The following is a 21718-nucleotide window of genomic DNA, read 5'->3' as shown; positions in this document are numbered from 1 at the left end:
TTATTATTTATTGTTGACAGTATTACAGATGCCCGCATCCCCCCTCCCTTGCCGCCCCCTCCACACCACCCCTGCCCCGGGCCCTCCCCACACCGTTGTCTGTGCCCAAGGGCTACGCCTATTTGTATATATGTTCTTGGGTTTATCTCTTCCCATCCCTCACAGCGGTGACATCATCTTTTCCACCCATTCAGTCAGCTAGTCATTCAACAAACACTTGCTGGGAGCCTGCTTCCTGCTGGCCCTGTGTTGCTGGCCTCCAGGGTTCCCATCTAGAGGGGCAGAGTGTTGGGTAAACAGGAGCTCCTTTTACCCCCCCCCCTCCACCCCCCTCTGCCTTGTCCCCCTCCCGGGCTGTGCCGTGTGTGTGTGTGTGTGTGTGTGTGTGTGTGTGTGTGTGTGTGTGTGGTGGGGCAGGTGTATCCCGTCAGAGCCCTGCTTTAGGGCTTTGAAAGTGGTTTTTCATTAGAAGCTTGTTTTAGTCTTCCTCCTGAAGTAAGTGAGGGTAACACTCCTACTCCACAGATGGAGAAACTGAGGCACAGGGCAGGCAAGGGACTCGTTCAAGCCCAGGATCCCTGGATCCAGGAGCTTGTATTTCTTCCCACCACACCGGGCAGGTGTCTTCAGGAGGAATGAGGGAACGATTCAGGAAGAATGCTGGTGGGGAGAGGGTTTCCCGGAGGCCCGCTGGGGGTCCCCGGGGAGAGCTCGCTGTGGCTGCGGGCTGGGGGAATGGGCCTGCCGGGCAGGGGTCTGCGGTGGAGGCCCTGGCTCAGCCTGCGCGCTCTGAACCTCCTGGAATGTTGGGGTCTGAAGGGTCCCGGAGCCCGTGGTGGGTGTTTTGGGGGAGGGGCCGGGGGAGTCGGCACTCCCCTCCCAGCTTCCTTCCCAGCCGGGAGGGGGAGGGGGCACCCGGCCAGCATTCCTGCGGCCGGGAATGTCACCTGCCCCGAGATAAGGAGGCGGATTTTTAAAATTTCTGGTGGCTGGCACGGCCAGTGCCAGCAGGCGTGGGGCTCCGTGTCCGGGCCGTGGCACTGCCTCCCCCCTGCCCTGGGCACGGGGCCCCCCAGAGGGAGAACGAGGGGGCAGGGGGGCCTTCCTGTCCTCGGCAGGACCTTCTGGCTCTGACCTTGTCCTCCGGCAGGAACTCTGTGAGAGTGGGGAGCAGAATGCAGGCTCTTGGCCTGGCGGTGACACCGGAGCCGCCAGCAGGCATGGCGCTCCCCTGACAGGCAGGCGCTGGCTCTCAGCCTCTTGGAGCCTCCAGCCGCCGGCCGTGGGCATGCTGCAGGTGAAGACAGTGAGGCTCAGGGGCCGCACATAAGCTGCCAGGCGCTGGATAGCAGGGGGAGGCGCAGGTGGTTTCTCCTCTGAGTTGTGCGGCTCTAGGACCTGGACGACTTCTTCTTCTTCTTCTCCTTCCTCTTCCTCTTCCTCTTCTTCTTCCTCCTCCTCCTCCTCCTCCTTCTCCTCTTCTTCTTCCTCCTCCTCCTCCTCCTCTTCTTCTTCCTCCTCCTCCTTTTTTTTTTTATATCTTTATTGTTGAAAGTATTACATATGTCCCCCTTTTCCCTCCATTGACCCCCTCCAGCCCACTCCTGCTCCCCCCCCAGGCCTTCACCACCTTATTGTCTGTGTCCATGGGCCATGCCTATATGCATACAAGGTCTCTGATCCCACCCACCCACCCACCCTTCCCCGCCTCCCCTCCCAGATTCCGCACTCTGCTCCATGCTTCCAGTCTCCGGATCTACTGTTTCTCACTTTATTTTGTTACTTCGATTCCATATGTGAGCGAGATCATGTGCTACTTGTCTCTCTCTGACTGGCTTATTCCACTGATCGGGATGCCCTCCAGGTCCCTCCATGCTGTCTCAGAGGGTCAGGGCTCCTTCTTTTCCGCAGCTGCACAGTGTTCCCTGGTGTGAATGTGCCACAGCCTTTTACCCACTCCTCTGCTGATGGGCACCGGGCTCTTTCCACACCTCAGCTATTGTAAATTGTGCTGCTGTGAACATAAGTGTGCGTACATTCTTTGATTGGTATTTCGGGTTTCTTAGGATCTATTCCTAGAAGCAGAACCAGGACTTCTTAAATAACAGTGTGAGGGCCCAAGTCTGGCAGCCTGGCTCAAATTGTTGCTCAGCCTTTGTCTTTGCTGTGCAACCTTGGACAAGTTTCTTAACCTCTCTGGGGCTCAGCCGCTGCACAAGTGAGATGGGAGGAAAACAACCAACAAGACAGGGCCTCCTTCCTGAGGGTGTGGAGCAGGGGCAGCGAGGAGCCCTGCCCTCTGACCTCTCGTCTGCATTTGCAGACCTGGCCCTGTGCCCCCGGGAGGCCTCCCTCGCCATCAGTCCCCTGGCCCAGAGCTGGCCACAGGGAGAGGGCAGGCACGGCTGTTGCCTTTCTGAGGGCAGGGGCTGGCTCCGTATTTTTTGCTGGCTCCGTGTACACCGAATTTTTTGCTGGGTGGGTGTCCCCACTCGAAAGGTCCATGGCCGAGGACTCCGGGACGGGCAGTGCCAGGGCCCTGCCAGCGTGGGCCCGGCGAGGGGAGAGCTTCTGGGCCTCAGAAAGTAACTGAGTAACTGAGGCCCACTGTCCACACTTTGGGCCTGAGAGTGGCCATTTGTGATGGACCCTCAGCGAGTGCGTGGGCCCCTCTGGCTTTCGTCGGGCCAGCTGGGAGGGGCCGGGAGGCGTTCGGATGCCATTTGCTGTGACGTCGAAATGGCATCAGGCCTCAGGCCCCTGCACAGTGCTGCTGTGCCCAGGGTGGGGCCAAGGACAGATCTCCTGTGGGTCATAAAACAGGAAAACTCTCAGGGTCCCAGGGATTCTGGCTCACCGGGTGACCTCCCTCCCTGTGCCTCAGTTTACCGTCCTGGGTGTTAGGGAGGTAAGTTATGTGCCTGCACGCATGGGCTTTAGGCAGGAGACATATGGATTTGAGTCGTGTCTGTGTTGCTGAGCAGACAAGCAGCAAATCTCTCAACCTTCAACCCTCTGCACCTTGGTTTTCCCATCTGTAAAACGGGTAACCCTCTCAAGGATTATTGTGAGGGCTAGGTGGGATGATGCAGGGGAGTAGCTAGCACGCAGTAAGGAACGGAGTAACGATGATGGCCCAGTCCAGCGGTCGGCAAACTCATTAGTCCACAGAGCCAAATAATCAACAGGAGAACGATTGACATTTCTTCGGAGAGCCACATTTTTTAAACTTAAAAACTTCTTCTAACGCCACTTCTTCAACATAGACTCGTGGTATTTTGCGGAAGAGCCACACTCAAGGGGCCAAAGAGCCGCCTGTGGCTCACGAGCCGCGGTTTGCCGACCACTGGCCCAGTCGATTCTAAGTTAGGTTCGTAACAGGCTGCAGGTGCCGGAGAGAGCCAGCCGGACACGCCTCCTGTGTGAGCACCATCCGGCCTCCGGGCTGAGGCTTCGGGCCTCGGTCTGCATTGAACCCTCCCTGCGCCGCTGGCAGGCTGTGTGGCCTGGGGCAAGGTCCTTGACCTCTCTGAGCTCCCGCCTCCTCATCCTGGGAAATGGGCAGCCCACTACCACTGTGGCCCCTGGTGGGAGGAGTCACTGAAGCTGGTCTCGGGCCAGCTGAGCAGTGAGCACTCGGAGACGGTGCTTCTCCCCATGGGCATTCAGCCAGCGCTCCTGGGACGCCCGCTGCCCGGCCGGCCCGGACTGGCTTTGGAGGGGCAGAACGAAGACACCCAAGGCTACAGCGCTGTCCTCAGCATTCTCCCTGGGAAGGGGTGGCCAGCACTCCGCAGCTTCACCCAGCACCGGCCCCCACCCCAGCCCTCCCACCGCCTCTGCCTCGGGACCCCTTGCTTGGCTCCTATGACCAGCCTGCTCTCTGGTGGGGCTCCCGGGCTCTGGGCCCAGGCCCGCCCCCGCCTGCCTTCACACCTGCCGGCCCTCAGGAGCCCTGGGCTGCGCGGATCGCTGGAGCCGGTGTGGCTCCTCCTTCTCGTGGGCATCGGAGAGAGCCCCCGGGGGTGTGGTCGCCAGGGGGTGACGCGGCCCGGCGCCCAGCTCCCTGTAAGTTCTCAGTAAATGTGAGCTGGGGGCACTGGGGGGACTGGTGTTTCTGAGGCCTGCTTGCCCGCCAGCCCCTGATTCCTGGAAGTCGGCGGGGGCCTGGCTCAGGCCTGGCTGCAGGAGGAATGCGGTCCGTGCTGTCAGGAGGGGAGGGGGCACCTGGATTGAGCACCCCTCTGCGTACCCCAGGGTGCCAGGCATGTGGCACAGGGTGCTCAGGGTCTGCCCTGCCCGTGGAGCCCTGAGAGTGGCCTGAGGGATCCGTGCAGGGGACAGGGTGCCGGTGTCCCTGGTGAAGGGCCCGGAAACCGAGTGCCGGGGCCGGAGGACCTGGCTGGGGATGGCGCCCTGTTTGCAGCTTGAAATAGGAGCGAGCCAGGTGAGGTGAGCGTGCGTGCGTGCGTGCGTGCGTGCGTGTGTGTATGTGTGTGTGTGTGCACGCGCGTGGACCAGCCTTGCAGGCAGCAGAACCTCTGTACTCAGAGCGGGGAGGGTCCCCGTGTGCTCAGGGACTCCCGGCCGGCTGGGGTATCTGGAGCACCGAGCCCAGGGTTGGGGGTGATGTAAAAGCCGTGGTGGGCACTGAGTGCTGGAATAAGGGCCTGCTTATCACCCTGTAGGCATGACTGCTCTCCTCGCCCAGGAGCTGTAAGGGAGAGGGAGTTGAAACGGGGCAGGCAGGGCGGGAGGGGTGAGGGGCTGAGGGTAGAAAAGGGAAAGAGAGCAGGGGCCTATGGGTCTCTAGGAGTCCTGCCCCCTCCCCCAGGCCGGCCCTCGCGCTGGCCGCCAGCAGCACCCATATTGATGATCTGTACTGAGGAGGCTGATGTATGGGGAGCGGGAGCTCCGGCCAGCTGCCTTGGGTGGCAGCGCCCCCCACCCCCCTGCTGACGGCTCAGCCCTGCCGATCAATACATTGATAGGCCTGGGAGCTTAATGGCCAGGCTGGGGGTGGGGAAGAGCTAGGGCTGGGTTGGTGCGGGGAGTGTAACGGGAGACGGGGGGAGAAGCCTGGGGCTGAGCAGTGGGTGGGGGCGTCGAGCTGAGCCAGGCGCAGATTCAGGGGTGGGTCCGGCCTTCCTCCTCTTCCTTCTGTCTGGGGGTGCCAGCCGGGGGGAATGAGGGAGCTCCAGAGCCAGGGATGGGCTCAGATCTTGGCCCTGTCACGCTCTGCATGGCTCGGGCGAGCCCCTAGGCCTGCCTGTCTCCCTTTGTCCCGGGATCGGCAGCGATCAGACCTGCCCAGGTCATGCAAGGAGGAAGGAGACGGTGCCTGGAAAACACTTAGCTTGGGCCTGGCCCCGGGCACGCGCCCACTGAGCCGGAGCCAGCGTCCGCCCGTTCTCCCCGACGATCAGGACCCGCGGGGCCCGGGGCTGGCAGCGCGGCCGGCGCCCGCTCCAGCTGCTTGCTCTCGAGGAAGAGTGTGGGAGCTGCGTGCTGGGGGGGAGGGCGGGGCTGACTCTGTCCGGGGCCACTCCTGGAGTCTGGGGTGCAGGTCTCAGGTTCGAATCTAAGACTTTGGACAAGGCTTGGGCGCGGCTGGCACAGGAGGAGGCCGGCGGTGGTGGGATGTGGCCGGAAGCCTGTGGGCTGCCCCTCCTGGGACCGGGGGACCCTCCCTTTCCCGGGCAGGCTGCCCGGGGACAGGGGCACGGCTGGCTCGGATGGGGACCTGGGCGGGAGGGCAGTCTGACCCCGTCCTGCGCTCCCGGGTGGGGAGCGAGCCCGAGGCCTCCAGCCAGTCCCTGCCCCGGCCTCGACGGCTTGTGGCCAGAACCAGCTGCTGTCCTGCTCAGGAGAAGGGGTGGGTGAGGGGAGAAGGGGATGGAAGCTGGCGGGTGTGTGTGTGTGTGTGTGTGTGTGTGTGTGTGTGTGATGAGAGCTGGTTTCTAGAACAGACAGAGGGGAAGCTGGGTTTGGATCTAGATTTGCTTCTTCACCAGTTCTGGCTTTGGACGAGGCCTCAGTTGCCTCGTCTGTAAAACGGGGAGATAATCACACCAGGTCCCAGGGCCGCGCTGGGCGGTGACGGAGGCTCGTTAGCTTGGCTCTTCACACAGAGGACGCGGTCAGTCAGCGGGCTGTTCGGGAAACCACACCGAAGGAGGAGGAAGGTGGTGGCGATTGCTATGAGTGTGCCTTTTTCTGAGATGAAATCTGTGCACAGTTCCTAGTCTGCGAGGGAGGGAACCGAGGCTGCAGCACTCAGAGCGGCGGGGGGCCAGGACGCACTCGAGGTCAGTGCTGGCTGCGGGGTCGTTGGAGCGTGTGGCGTGTGTGTGTTGTGTGTGCAGGACGGTGTGGCGTGTGTGTGCGGTGTGTGTGCGGGACGGTGTGGCGTGTGTGTGTTCTGTGTGTGGGACAGTATGACGAGTGTGTGCGTTGTGTGTGCGGGATGCGGCTGACGTCCGTGGCGGTCGGCCTGTGGCCGGGAGGAAACAGGGAGCCCCCAGCTGTGCCTTCAGAGCTGGGAGTGTGGGTGAGGCCGGATCTCTGGGAGCGGCGGCGGCTGCTGCCCTGGTGGGAGGCGGTGGGGAAGGACTGGGTTGATGTCTGGGAGCTGCACTGGGCTGGGGGCTCACCAGCCTCTTTTTATCCCATAGGACCCCCCCCCCCAACCCCCCCGCCAGGAGGCTCAGGAGGAGTGTGGGAGGTGGGAGCGGCTGGATGGCAGATTGTGCCCACCCGGGCACACACCTGCAGGTGTTCGGGCCGGGGGCGGAGCTCGGAGCAGGGAAGCAGCAGCCTGTGTGCCTGTGCGGTGTGGGGCTGGTGGCCCAGGCCCACTGGCAACCGGTCCCTGCGGAGCCGGGGGCAGGGCTGGGGGAGAGCTGCCCTGGCTGCCCTGGGGCAGGTCGGGCAGTCACTAGTAAACGCCCTGAGGACTGTCCACCTGGAGGGTGTCCCGGCAGAGAGCAGCCTGAGGGTTCGAGAAGGCGGGGAGACAGCGCCGAGGCCCGGGGCCAGGGGACTGACACCCCCCCCCGCCCCCCCCCCCCCCCCCCCCCCGCCGGAGCAGAGGCGGAGGGAGGTGTTCCTGAGTCGCTGCTTTGCGTGCGCCCCGCGGGCAGGCCTGTGGCTCAGAGCTGCCCGAGGTCGGGCCTGTGCAGGGGGCTCTCCCGGCGCCACCTCCGTGGTGGCTGCGGGGACCAGGAGGTCCCAGGTCCGAAGGCTCCTGAGCAGAGTGCCTGCGACAGGGAAGTGGCTGTGGGTGGCGCTCAGTCCTGTGGCCCCTGCGTGGGCCCCCTGCTTGTCTGGGGGTGAGCGGGGGCGGGCCGGGGAGGGCGGGGCCGAGAGGCTTTGGGTGGAGGCACCTGGGGGGGGTGTCAGGTGTGCGGAGGGGGCAGGGTGCCCTGGGCAGAGGCCGCACCTCCCCCCCAAAGGCCTGGAGCCCCCCGAGGTCTCCCCCAGAAGCCCAGGGGCCTCCTGGAGGAGGACCGTTTCCGGGTCAGAGGCCACCCCGCTGCCTCCTGAGGGATGGATGGATGGGGCCACAGAGCGGGGCGTGAGTGGTGAAGCTGGGCAAGATGGATGATCCTCCCACATCCTGGGGAAGGGCCACCGGATAGCGCCTGCTGACCCCGGGTCACCGCCCTCGCCGGCCAGCGCGGGGGGAGAATCGGTAATGGGAGGCCGGCTCTGGGCAGGGCGGCTCCCCTCGGGGCCGGAGGAGGAGATTGGTTTGACCTCTGGTCGATAAGGTCTCCTGTGAGCAGGAGGAGGCTTGGAGGACAGGGAGGGAGGCCCGGGCCGGCCCCGGGGGGCGGGGAAGGTGGAGGCCCTGGGTGGGAGGTCTCAGGACACATGCCCACCGGGTGGGCCTCCCTCCCTGAGCATCAGGATGGGACGCGACGGGGTCCTGGCTGGGAGTGGGGGCGGGGAGCGGGGAGGAGGGGAGGCTGGGGAGCTGCTGTGGGCCAGCGGCCAGGCGCCACGTCGCCGGGCTGTGTGAGCCAGAGCAGTCAACCTCCCTTTCCCGAGCCTCAGTTTCTCCATCTGTTAAATGGGTACGTTAAGCATTCTCACGCCACAGGGGTGTCTAGACAACCCAAGGCAGCAGTGTGTTTGCGAATTGTATCTGAGCCTCCGAAGGGCTTGTCTTAGGGTCAGCAAGAAGCTGGAAGCTGGGCTTTGGAGCCACGAGGTCTGGGCTGCCAATTGCCCGCTCTGTGACCTTGTCTGTTCAGCTTCAGAGCCTCAGTCTCCTCATCTGTAAAGTGGGTTAACCCTTCCAGTCTGAGGATGGAAGTGAAGGTTCAATGGTGTGGTCCAGCGGAAGTGCCTGGGGGGTCCCTGTTTGGGTGGAGGATGATGTGCAGGTCACTGGGGGGACAGAGGCCCCGGGCTGGGCGTGGGGTGCAGCCAGGAGGGAAACACGGTCCCTGACCCTGGCCGCTCACAGCTGAGGGCTGAGACAGCTGCAGCCCGTGAGCTGAGCGGGCGGAGGTCCTGTGTGCCTTGACGGAATAAACTGGAACTTTAAGATGGTCCGGCTTTCCGGTTCAGGATGAGTCAGGGCAGGCATGCAGTCAGCAGGCCATACAGAAACCCGATCTAACGTTACATGGAATGACAGGACTCTCCATCTTTTCAGTGCTCATTCGTTCATTTCTCTCTTCATCCACTCAGCCAATGCTTGCGTGCCTGCCGTGCCCTGCGTGCCGGGGAGAGGGCGGCGAGCCACACAGAGAGCGTTTCGGCTTCCCCGGCGCTGCCAGCCTGGTCGGGGAGGACGGACAAAAGCCAGACAAAGAGATGTTATGGCAGGTTGATAAATGTCAGGAAGAAAAACAAGGCGCAGGGGAGAGACGGACAGTGACAGAGTGGGGTCTGGCCTCAGACAAGCAGCCGGGACGTGACATTGGTGCAGAGGCCCGCAGGAAGCGGGGCGGCCGGGAGGTGAAGAGCTGGGGAAGGCGTGGCAGTGGCGGAGGAGCCAGTGCCAAGGCCCTGGGGCAGGCTGCGCTCCGGGGGACGTGCTCCGAGGGGCGGCGTGGCCGCCTGGGACCGGCGGGGAGGGGGTGATAGGAGATGAGAGCAGTCGGGGTGGTGAGTTCATCTCAATGTGACAGGAAGCCCCGGAGAGGGTCCGGGGAGGATCAGTCACAGGAGGGAGGGTCACATGAGGGTTTGCTGGAGGGTAGACAGCCCGGGGGCGAGGGTGGGAGCAGGAGCCGGGGGGGATGTGGGAGCGAGGTGTGCAGGGAGAGGCCGTGCTGCCTGCGGAGGGAGCCCGAGGGGAGGCGTCGGCGTAGCCAGAGGCAGCTCGGCGGAGGGTGTGGTCAGTCCTGGCTGACGTTCCAGGGCTGCGGGGCGTTTTGATGGCCGTGCAGAGCGAGGGCTTCGCCAGGAGAGGACGGGATGTGGGCAGATGCGTGGGGGTCTGGGCGGGCGGGAGGACCCTCAGGGCATCAGGCTCTGGGGAGAAGTGACGTGAGCTCTGGCCCGTTCTTTCCGGGAAGAGACTTGACAGGTCTCCCTCTTCCCCGCCAAGGACCCCAGCCGCAGTTCCGTGCTCCTCACCCCTCCCTCACCCCCATCTCCTCACAGCCCCCCGGGGAGCGGCCCGGTGCTCCCCACTCCTCCCTCACCCCCATCTCCTCACAGCCCCCTGGGGCGCGGCCCTGTGCTCCCCACCCCTCCCCTACCCCCATCTCCTCACAGCCCCCCGGGGAGCGGCCCGGCAGGGGCTCTGGAATCCGGGATCAAGCACATAGTGTGCCCAAGGTCAAAGAGGAAACCCGTTCCACACGTCTTGCTCGGATGGGAGGCTGTGGTGGGAAGACAGTGAGCTTTAGCTTCCAACGGACTGAGGCCTCATTTTTTTTTTTTTAAATATATTTTTTAAATTAAATTATTATTTTTGTACATATACCAATGCCCCCCCTCCCGTACATACCCTCCCTCCCCAGAGTTTTGTGTCCATTGGCTGTACTTACATGCATGTATACAAGTCCTTCGGTTGATCTCTTATCTCCCCCAGATCTCCCCAGCCTCCCCGCTGTAATTTGACAGTCTGCTTGTTGCTTTACTGTCTCTATATCTATCTTTTGGTTCTTCAGTTTATAATGTTCTTTATCATCCATAAATAAGTGAGGTAATGTGGTGTCTCTCTTTCATTGACTGGCTTGTTTCACTCAGCATGATGTTCTCCAATTCCATCCAGGTTGCTGCAAACGATGGGAATTTTTTCTTTTTTATGGCAGCATAGTATTCCATTGTATAGACGTACCATAGTTTTTGGATCCAGTCATCTGCTGACGGGCACCTAGGCTGTTTCCAAATCCTAGCTATTGTAGATTGTGCTGCTATAAACATAGGGGTGCATATATCCTTTCTGATTGATGTTTCTAGCTTCTTGGGATATATTCCTAGGAGTGGGATCACTGGGTCAAATGGAAGTTCCATTTTCAGTTTTTTGATGAAGCTCCATACTGTTCTCCACAGTGGCTGCACCAGTCTGCATTCCCACCAGCAGTGCACGAGGGTTCCTTTTTTTCTACAACCTCACCAACACTTGTCATTTTTTGATTTGTTGATGTTGGCCATTCTGACAGGTGTGAGATAGTACCGCATTATTGTTTTGATTTGCATTTCTCGGATAATTAGTGACTTTGAGCATGTTTTCATGTGCCTTTTCTCCTTCCTTCTGTCTTCTTTTGAGAAGATTCTATTTAGATCCATTGCCCATTTTTTAATTGGGTCATTTATCTTCTTTTTATTAAGTTGTATAAGCTGTCTGTAGATGTTGTTGGAGGTTAAACCTTTATCAGTGATAACATTTGCAAATAAGTTCTCCCATACAGAGGGCTTTCTTGTTGTTTTGTTGATGGTTTCCTTTGCTGTAAAAAAAGCTTTTTATTTTGATGTAGTCCCATTTGTTTATTTTCTCTTTAGCTTCCATTGCCCTAGGGGAAGTATCAGTGAAGAAGTTTTTTTTGGCATATGTCTGAGATTTTGCTGCCTGTGGATGTGAGGCCTCATTTAAAAAAATATATATTTTATTGATTTTCTACAGAGAGGAAGAGAGCAGGATAGAAAGTTAGAAACATCGATGAGAGAGAATCGTCGATCAGCTGCCTCCTGCACACCCCCCACTGGGGATATGCCCGCAACCAAGGTACATGCCCTTGATCGGAATCGAACTCGGGACCTTTCAGTCCCTAGGCTGACGCTCTATCCACTGAGCCAAACCGGTTTCAGCTGAGGCCTGATTCTTATCTCCGCCGCTTCCTGGCATGGCCACCTGGGAAATGGGGGTGGCAGGGGGCGGCTGGGAGCGTGTGTGAGGGCCTGGCATGCAGGGGACCCGGACGGCCGAGGGTCTCACCGCCGCCCCTGTCCCCGCGCAGGTGCTGGCGGCCGAGGAGAACGTGGACTTCCGGATCCACGTGGAGAACCAGACGCGGGCTCGGGACGATGTGAGCCGTAAGCAGCTGCGGCTGTACCAGCTCTACAGCCGGACCAGCGGGAAGCACATCCAGGTCCTGGGCCGCAGGATCAGCGCCCGCGGCGAGGACGGCGACAAGTATGGTAGGTGCCCACCCCCTCCTGCCCGCGGGCACCGCTTCCCCGGCTCAGGGACCTCAGGCTCAGGTCCCGCTCGGCCCGGTCTGGGCTGCGTGACCTTGCACCTGGCTCGGAGCCTTGTGGGGCCCCAGTCCTCATCTGTGAAATGGGGACACGGTGGTGCCTCCCCGAGAGCCTGGTGGGGAGCGCTAATGGAGAGGCGAACACAAAGGGCCTTGGCTGGTGAAGCCCAGCAGTGGCTTGGGGATGGCCTGGATCGTGTGTGTGTGTGTGTGTGTGTGTGTGTGTACCTGGGAGACACGGGGACAGTGCCTCGGGCCACCATCCTCTTAACTTGGCCTTGACCCTGGAATCCGTTGTTTGGGAACCATCACCTGCCTTTGCAGAGGGGTTGGGAGGAGTTGGGAGGAGAGACACCCTTTTCTGGCTCCCTTCTCTGCCCAATCCCCCAGCCCACAGACCCTCAGTGCGGGAAACGGGCAGGACCCAACTTCCCAGAGCTTGGAGGGGGTTTGGGGATAGATGCTGAGCAAAGACCCCACCGTGCCCCGCCGTTCCTGCCTTCTCAGGCCGGGCAGTGGGGGCTGGGGCTGGGGCTGGGGGAGCTGAGGCTGGGGCTGGGGCTGGGGCTGGGACGGGCTGGGGCTAGGGCTGGGCTGGGACTGGGGTTGGGGCTGGGGCTGGGGCTGGGGTTGGGGCTGGGGCTGGGGCTGGGGCTGGGGCCGGGGCCGGGGCTGGGTCTCCTGTGTGTGTGTGTGTGTGTGTGTGTGTGTGTGTGAGCTGGGGCCTGCCAGCTCCGGCTTTTTTCTGGGACGATGCCCCGCCGGCCCCTGCCCATTGCAGTCAAGACGTGACAACAAGACAAATAATTCCTCGGACCTTTTATCTCGGACACCATTTATTTTCCCGCAGCCCCAGGGCAGGACTGACCTCGTGGTAGGGCCCTAGTGTGGCAGCTGCACCGCCACTGGGGGCTGGGCAGGCCGGGCGGGCAGGGCCGGCCACCCTGGCGGGGCTTCTCCAGGCCAGCTGCCTCCCCCCTCTCCCTGCCCATCACTCTTCCCTGCCTCCCTGCCCGTCCTCCCGCTTCCCTCCTTCCTGTCTCAGCCGGGCTGCTCCTCCCACCCAGGTGTCTCTCTTTCTGGCCCTTCTCCTTCCCCCTCTTTGTGTCTGGTCCTCTCTGCCTGCCCCCTCCCCACCATCTCTGCCCTTTCTGCCTCCTTCCCTGGACCTCAGCTCTCGCCCCTGGTCCCCACCTCTCCCCGGAGAGGAAGAGGGGCCTCCGTCCCTCCGTGCCCTCCTCCTGGACGTCCGGCTGTGCCGGGCAGACCCAGGTGGCGCTTTTCCCTGGGAGCCGCTGTCCAGTTGCTGCCAGGGAAGGGGCAGCTGGCTGGCCCGGGCGGGAGGGAGGTGCCCTCCTGGGGGTGCTCCGGCTCTGGCTGGCCCCTCCAGGCTGGGAGAGCACAGGGGGGACAGACTTGGGTCTGAACCATCTGTCCGCGCCCTGAGACAGGAGGCAGGGCCTGGGAGGGAGCGGCGCCTGGGCCAATCGGGGGCCCTTCCCTCCAGAAGCCACCGGCCCTCACGTGTCCTCTGCCCCCGGGGGATCTCACCTGCTGTGTGACCCCAGGCAAGCCCTCTGCCTTCTCTGGGCCGCAGCTTCCCTTCTGGAGACTCCCCGGGCGGCCAGAGCAGCGACCCGCGTGGGAATCGCTGAGGGCTCTCGCTCGCGTGACGTTGGCTTTGTGGATCAGGAGGGGTGGGGTGGGGGGGGGCCGGGCTTTGCTTCCTTCCCCTCCCAGGCCCAGGCGGTTCTGATCCTGCACTTGGAGGCCTCGGGATCCAGCCCATGTGGACCTCTAGCTTTAATGATTCCCTCTTCAGGAATATGTGCTTCTCCCCGCCCCCACCCCCTCTCCCCAGCACCCAGGGCAGCGCGGGGCACTGAGGCGGCTCCGTTTAAACGTCGCATTAGAAACGCAGGTGCGGGGACCGGACCCCATCTGTGAACCCCAGGAGAGGAAGTGAGACAATGGAGCCAATTGAGGCTTCCAATCTAGATAATCAATACAAATATCATTGAGAGGGTGATTTATGTGGCCGGCCCCACCTGTGGGGGAGGGGCAGCCAGCAGTCCCCGGCCAGGGGACCCCGATGGTCCAAGAACCGGCTCCTCCATCTCAGGGCTCGCTCTCTGCCCCTCCCGGGACGATGCAGGCTCTCTGAGGGCAGGTTCTTGTCTGTTGGGTCCGCGGCTGTGTCCCCGGGCACAGGTGCCCAGTGAATGCCCGGACCAGTGCCTGGGCGGCTCCCGTGTGCTTCCGGGAGTGCTGAGGGCCAGGCTCCCCTAGGGCAGTGGTCGGCAAGCTCATTAGTCAGCGGAGCCAAAAAGCCACCGTTCAACGTTTGAAATTTCTTTTGAGGGCCAAATTGCTTAAACTTAAACGTCTTCTAACGCCATTTCTTCAAAATAGGCCGTGGTATTTTGTGGGAGAGCCACACTCAAGGGGCCAAAGAGCCGCATGTGGCTCTCCAGCCGCAGTTCGCTGCCCACGGCCCTAGGGCAAATGCTCGGCACACAGTAGGTCCTCCCAGCCGGTCAGCTTCTTCCTCTGCAGCATACCCGGCTCCCCCTCGGGGCTCTCCCAGCCGGGAGGGTCCCTTCTCCTCCCTCTAACCCCGTGCGTGCCCTCTGAGCTCGGGTCCCACAGAGACTGTCCCCAGAGGCGTGGCCACCCACGCCTCGCTGACTGCACGGCTGAAAGGGCCAATTAGAGCCGCAGGGAGGCTCACACACAGCCCCCGATCGATCCTATCGATCTGTCCCCGCGTCCTTCCCGGGAGCCCACGTGGCCCGCCAGCCTCTGCGGAGACTCCGGGTGGAGGAGAGCCGTGGGCCCTTTGAGAATGGCCGTCTCCCCTGCCCCGTCCCCGCCCCTTCCCCTCGGCCGGCCCCCTGTGGTGCGGAGAAGGGCACTCCGGTTCCCAGGCCGGCACAGTGCCTTTGTGGCAAGGACGGCTCCTCTGCAGGACGGCACGGCCCCTGGAGCGCGGCCAGCAGCCCTGTCAGCATCGGGAGGGAGCGGCCAGCTGCTCCTGCCGGCCGCCCGGCCCCGGGCCCGGCCTCACCTGGCTCCTGGCTCCCCGGGGGCTCCCCGGTCTTGGGGTTCACGCTGAGGCTTGGCGGGTGGGGGTGGGAAGAGCTCCCTCACGCCAGCTCCTGTTTTCTGTGTCTCTCTCTGCACGTGTCCTTCTGCTTCCCCCTCCACACCAAAGTCTTCACACCGAAGATTCCCGCTGGGAATTCCAGTCACCCGCCCAGTCCCTGGCCCTCCTCTGCTCCGGCCGTCACAGGCCTGCCACCCCTCTGTCCCCCTCTCCCGCCTCGGCCTCTGCCGGTCTCAGGCCCGCTCTGGAGGGGGTACTCTGCCGGGGTTCAAATCCCGGCCCTGCTGTGTGGCTCTGGCAAGTAGCTGAACCGCTCAGTGCCTCAGTTTTTTTGTTTGTAAAATGGGCATAACGGTGCCCACCCCTTAGGGCGGTGAGGAGCTAGCGAGACCATCCACAGTCAGACTGCAGGCCCCGTGCCCGGTGGAGGGTGAGTGCTTACATAAGCACTCGCTGCTATTTAACAAATTAAATAGCTGTTACTCCATCCACTGCGGAGAAATGGGGGGGTGTGGGGAGGGGGGTGCGGGGGCGGGAGAGACAGCATGTGTGTGTAGAAAGGGCTTTCTTGCCAGTTCCTTTTGCTCCCACTCTCTTCCCTTTTCTGCTTTCCTCTCTGGTGCGGCAGGCCTGGGAGCTCTTGGCCCCCAGCCACGGGCAGGTGCTGGCTCCCGCTCTGTGCGGAGCCTGGCTCTGAGTTTCCTCCCGGGGCCTGGGTTGCGGGGTCCCCTCTCCCGTGCTCACGCCCCTGACCAGATCTGGCCATTCCTGCCCCTCTCGCTGGGTGTGAGCCTTGGGTGCTCTGAGGGCTCCCCGCCTTCCAGGATCAGCTTGAAGGTGACCCTCGGGGGACCCCTCCTCCCTCCGGGGCATTTGGAGGGGGAGCTGGGAGGGAGGGGCCCTGGCCTTGGGCTCTGTGGGCCTCTCTGCCCCTTGACCTCTGCCCGGAGGAAGTGAGGTCACGGAGAGGACCTCTGCCGCCCACCTTTGTGTCCACGCACTCGTTCCCCAGGAAGGGGGCTGGTGTCGGGGAGCAGGGAGGGCTGGGTTAGCCAGCCTGGGCTTGGGTCCTGCCTGGGTTTGAACTCCGCCCCTGTGTGACCTTGGGACTCAGTTTGCGGACCTGTAAAATGGGGATGATGATAACAGTTCTGGCCTCCTGAGATGGCTGTGAGGATTCAGGGAGACCATGCAGGTCAGGTTGTTAGGACAGTGCCCAGCACTTCCCAAGCGCTACGTGAATGTACGTTACTGGCCCTTCCTGGAGAAGCAGACGGACCAGGGCCTGGCAGGCCACTTCGTCCTGGCCCAGAGAGAGGCAGGGTGTTTCCCGTTGTCACACAGCAAGTCAGAATATGCACTGGTCACCCTGAGGCTGGGGGTGGGTGGGTAGGAGCTCAGAGACCAGGGAGTGGCCAGAGAGACCCCGCCGGCGGGGAGCGGAGGGGCCAAGGGCAGTGGCTGTGGAATCGGAGCGTGGGGTCGAGCCTCTGCCCTGCTCTGACCCGCTGGGCCTTTGGGCAAATCCCTTCACCTCCCTGAAGCTCATGATCTTCTTTTTTTTTTTTTTTTTTTTTTTTTTTAATATATTTTATTGATTTTTTACAGAGAGGAAGGGAGAGGGACAGAGAGTCAGAAACATCGATGAGAGAGAAACATGAATCAGCTGCCTCCTGCACACCCCCTACCGGGAATGTGCCCGCAACCAAGGTGCATGCTCTTGACCGGAATCGAACCTGGGACCTTTCAGTCCTCAGGCTGACGCTCTATCCACTGAGCCAAACCGGTTTCGGCCTGAATCTCATGCTCTTCCTGTTACCCAGACGTCCCTCACGAGGGAATGGGCGCACTCAGTACGCCTGACGGGCTGGCCGTTTACCGGCAGCCGGGGCGGGGAGGCCTGGCGATCACAGCGGTGAATTGTCCGCGTGGCGCGCGCCTGCGGTGAAGAGGGAGACAGACGAGAGGAAGGCAGCCGATAAGAAACGGGAGGAGCTCTGAGGACAGCGGAGCGGGGATGGTGGTGCAGGATGGGAGGCTAGGGAGACATCGGACGGCGTGGCCAGGGGGCTTCTCTGAGGAGGTGACCCTGGAGATAAGTCCCCAGGGGAAGCTCTGGGCAAAGCATTCCCAGGGAGAGGGCACAGCGAGGGCCGAGGTCCCAGGGCCCTCGTGTGCTGGACGTGTTCGCGAGGGGCAGCGAGGGGCCGGCTGGCTGGAGGCTGTGGGCAGGGGCAGGAGCTGGGGTGTCAGCGGGCACCAGGTCACGCACCCCTGTGGGTTCAGTAAAGGGGCTGGGTGTTCAGTGGGTGGGAGAGTCCCCGGGAGCCTTTCAGCTCGGACCCCCCTGGCTGGGGTGGAGGGGGAGGTGGCGAGGGCAGGAGTGGCCGAGGGAGGAGGCTGTTGAATTGTGAAGCCTGGAGGGGCGGCCGGGGGTGCGGAGGGGAGTGAGATAATGTCATCGCCTCCTCCCGCCTGGCCGGTGCGGGCCTGGGAACACAACTGGGCCGCGAGGAGGGGTCTCGTCCAGCTGCATCTCGGGCCTTGGGGCTCGGGCTCGGGGCTTGGAGGGAGGGGCGTGGAGGCTGAAGACCGGCAGGCTCTGGGGAAAACCTGCCTGGGTGGGTGGGGTCTTTCTCTCTCCCCCGCCCCCTCTCTTTCTGAGAACTGCTGCTGCTATTACTCCCCAAAGACTTTACATAATTCTGGCCCGGCTCCCTCCTCATTATGTCATGCGCCCAGCGGAGTCTCGGCCAGTCCGTGGCTTGCTGCGGTTGGGGGAGAACAGACTTCTGGCTCCTCTGGCCCGGCGGCCGGCACAGACCCTTCCCACACCGGGCTGGGGGCGGCCAGGCTTCTCGGGGTGGGGGTGGGGGGTGGAGGGCAGTCCAGCCCCAGTCCCAGGCCCTTCGGATGCTCCTGCAAAGGCCAGGGCTGTTGGGGGTTGGGGGTTGGGGATTGGGGGGGCTGTGGCTGGTGTGTGTCTGTGTGGGGGGAGGGCTGTGCTGGGAGCTAGGCTCCCTGAGCCGGGGTCCTCCCCTGGAGCTCAGGCCCTGCAGACGGAGGCAGGCAGCCCTGGTGCCAGCCCTCCCTGCTGGGTTACGTCTGCTCTGCCCAGCTCCCTCCACTGCACATGCGGACAGGAGTCCTCAGGCTGGTGGGGCAGCAGCGGGAGCTGTCTGTCCCCCTGGGGGAGTCGCTCAGGGTTGTCTGTGCCCCAGCCCGGTGGCCCCAATCTCTGCCTCTGCCCCAGAGCCACCCCCCCTCCCCACCTCAGAGAGCCAGGGTAGGGCGGAGCCCCACCTTGCACAGGGAAGGAAACGGAGGCCCGCAGGGAGGGGTGGCAGTCACGCAGCCCCGGAGTGCAAGCAGGAAAGGGAATCGGACCCCAGAAGTCCCAGCCCGAGGCCTTGTCTGATGTGTGGGGTGCCGGCGACCCCCCCCTCCCCCCTCCTCCCCAGGAGCTGGGATGCCAGCGGGCACCAGGTCACACACCTGCAGAGGAAGTTCGGGTCGGAGGCAGGCTGTGGTCCACCTGACTTTTCTTCTCTTTTCTTTTTTTAAAAAAATATATATATTTTATTGATTTTTACAGAGAGGAAGGGAGAGGGATAGAGATTTTAGAAACATCGATGAGAGAGAAACATGGATCAGCTGCCTCCTGCACGCTCCCTCCTGGGGATGTGCCCGCAATCAAGGTACATGCCCTTGACCGGAATTGAACCCAGGACCTTTCAGTCCGCAGGCCGACGCTCTATCCACTGAGCCAAACCGGCTTCAGCCACCCTGACTTTTCACAATGCGTGTATATCTTCTTTCGGGAAAACACTTCTGTGTTGCGGTTATGAGGACACTCGGACAGCAGGTGCCGAGTGCCCCTGGCCCCGTGTCCCCCTGAGGACAGGCGCCAGGCCCTTTGCAGCATCGTTCTGTGTCGTCCTCCTAGTAGCTATTAAGGATCAGAGGTGATTCCTCCCATTTTACAGATGCGGAAACTGAGGCCCAAGGTCATACACCTGGGCCAAGGGTTTAGACTCAGGCCTGTGCTCTCCAGAGCGCTCACCCTCCCTGACGCACACACTGCCTCCTTCCGAAGCTGCTGGGGTCGCAGACCCTCCTGGCCCCACAGCCCGTCCGCAGGGGGCTGAGCCGGGAGGGAGGCAGAGAGCACGCCCAGGGCTGCTGGCATGTTTGGGGCTGGGTCCCAGGGACCGAGCTCCCCGGGAGAGGTACGGGGCGTTGGAATTGGGGGGCAGTGAGGGCTGGTGACCCCTATCTCTGTGTCGGTGAGTGCTGTTGGCTCGGTGTTTACTAGGGATGGGGGAGGGTGGAGAGAAGAATGTGGCCCCCCCCCCTTGTTTCTAGGATTACTAAATTCTTGTTAGATCTTTAAATTTTATGTAAATTCTTCTTTTCTTTTTTTTTTTTCCCGTGGAAAGGTGGGGTATCATATTTTAATTAGTAGTGGTGTCAAAGGAGGGCTAGATTAATTATTGGAAATCCTGCTTTCCAGATGGTTTTCATTTTCTCAGCAGGGCACCAGGGTATATATTTTTAATTTTTTTTAATTAAAATCATACCTCGTGTATTTTAGGGCCACCGAGGTCCGCTCTTTGTGGCTCCAAGGATGCCGTATGGAGGGCTATGATTTTTGTTATGGAGAAGCAAGTCCCCTGTCACCGAAATTAAAATTTTGTGGCTGAGGGAGGGGCAGGTGCCAGGAAGCACAGGGTCAGAGATGGGAGGGTGAGAACGGGAGGGTCACAGGCAGAGAAGGTGGGCGAGGAGGGGGAGGCCGGCCGGGGATTCGGACTGGAGAGGAGAGAGCGCTCAGAGAGAGTGCGTGGCCTACCCACGTCACACGAGACCCAACGAGGGCCAGGGGGGATCTGGACACAGCAGGCCTCATGGGGGCAGGGAGCCTTCAGGGCTTTTGAGGGTCAGTTCTGGAGACCCCCACCCTGAGGAGCATGGGTAGTTTAGGGGCCATTGGTCCTGATTGGGACGTCCGGGCTCCTGGGAGTCAGGTGCTGGCCTTGACCGAGGGAAGGGGAGTTCTGCAGAGGCCTTCCCTCCCCGGGCCTCCCCCCGCCTCAAGTGGCAAAGGCAGGGGGCAGGAGGGGACCCCGACATGTCTTCCGGGTGTTTTCCCTGGAGGAAGGAGCCTCTGACATCCCCCAGGGGAGGATGTGTGCATGCGTGTGCAGGGCATGTTCAGGGCATGTGCATGCGTGTACAATGCGTGCAGGAGCGTGTGTGTGCCGTGAGAACTCACATGCATTTGTCTGTGCCCTTTTCCCAGAGCCTGCTACCTCTGACGTGCGGGGTCATTGTACAGCTCTCTGCCCTGCTCTGGGGAATGGGGCTGAGGGGCTGGGGAGCTGGGTGCTGAGGGGAGAAGACACCCTGGTATTCGGCCACCGGAGCAGAACGCCCCACTGGCCGGGGCCATCTGGGCCCCAAGTGGAGTCAGAGAGGTGGGGGAGTGGTGGGGGGTTGGGGAGCAGGTGGGGACCAGCTCCCTCTCTCTGCCTGGAGGATCCCCTAGGTCAGTGTTTTTCAACCTTTTTTGGGCAAAGGCACACTTGTTTCATGGAAAAAATCACGAGGCACACCACCATTCGAAAATGTTAAAAAGTTTAACTCTGTGCCTATATTGACTATATATAAAGTAATTCTCTTGAATAGGAATCAAATAAACACAAAGACAGTATTTTATGATTACTTTATTATGAAATATTAAGTAAACAAAATAGTGAAAAATTATAAAATTCTTGTCTTGTCTGCACCTACGGCACACCAGGCAACATCTCGCGGCACACTAGTGTGCCGCGGAACAGCGGTTGAAAAACGTTGCTCTAGGGCAGTGTTTCCCAAACTTTTGCCATATGTGTACCCCTTCTATAATTTTCGTAACGCTGAGTACCTCTCGCACTCATGAGAATGTAGAATTAGGCTCAGCGAAGCACGGTGCAGTGCACATCCCCACCAAACTCCGGTGCAACGCGTACCCCCCCAAACTCTTCCCGTGCCCCTGAGGGTATGCGTACCATACTCTGAGAAACACTGCTCTAGGGTGTCCTGGCAGAGGCCTCTCCCAGGCCTGGGTTCAGGGGTGTGTGTGGGGGACCAGGACGGGTCAGGGGTCCTGCCGCCGAGTCTTCAGGCCACGCCTGTGCCCGGGTAAAAAAGCGTGTCTCTCTTCTGCTTCTGCCTCCCGAAGCCCAGCTCCTAGTGGAGACAGACACCTTCGGCAGTCAAGTCCGGATCAAGGGCAAGGAGACGGAGTTCTACCTGTGCATGAACCGGAAGGGCAAGCTGGTGGGCAAGGTGAGTGGCGGCCGGCCGGGAACTCCGGGCAGGGGGCGGGTCCTCCCCGGCAGCCCTGGGGGTGGTGTCCCGAGGGCAGCAGGCCCGGGGAGTATGGGGGAGACTCCACGGCCACCCCTCCTGCCCCCTCCTCTCTGCACCCCGCACACAGGGTCCACGGCTGTGGCTTCGGAGAGAACCAGGGCCCTGATGGCTCCGGGGGATGGGGAGCTCTGGCTGGCTCAGAGGGGGTGCGTTCCCTCTGGAGGGGGCTCTGGGGCTGCCCTCGGTACCTGCCGTCTGGGGCAGGGCCGCGGCCGCGGGCGGGGCTGAGCCATGGTTAACAATCGCCAGGCTCCGGAACCCAGCCGCCGCGTCAGCGCCGGGCTCACGGTTCTAGCGTTTCAGGCAGATTTTATTACGTTGGAACGGGCGAGGGAGCTGCATGTAACAAATTAGGGCCGGGGCGGGGGTGCGGCGGGCGGGCCCGCGTGCCAGGCCGCTGAGCCTCCGCCGAGGAGGCAGGTCTCGGCGCCCCCCTCTCTCCGGCCACGCTGGCCGGTGCCACTCCCGCTCCCGCTGCCTGTGGGTGCCGCGGGGGCTGGGGCTGGCAAGACCTCTGTGGGGTCACGCCTGCGTC

The 21718-nt window shown here is 61.8% G+C and overlaps 1 protein-coding gene across 1 annotated transcript in view; it reads left to right on the top strand.

The window, feature by feature from the left end:
* The window catches only part of FGF18 (fibroblast growth factor 18), a 32567-nt gene that overhangs the window by 4271 nt on the left and 6578 nt on the right, over positions 1 to 21718 (top strand). Inside the window, exons 3-4 of the mRNA XM_084886227.1 lie at positions 11424 to 11604; positions 20993 to 21099. Coding sequence (XP_084742353.1) covers positions 11424 to 11604; positions 20993 to 21099 — 288 coding nt within the window. The remainder of the gene's footprint in view (positions 1 to 11423; positions 11605 to 20992; positions 21100 to 21718) is intronic.

This window comes from Pipistrellus hanaki, assembly GCF_964339955.1.
Source record: "Pipistrellus hanaki genome assembly, chromosome: 5".
Classification (NCBI taxonomy): domain Eukaryota; kingdom Metazoa; phylum Chordata; class Mammalia; order Chiroptera; family Vespertilionidae; genus Pipistrellus; species Pipistrellus hanaki.
This window is presented reverse-complemented; position numbering and strand designations above follow the sequence as displayed.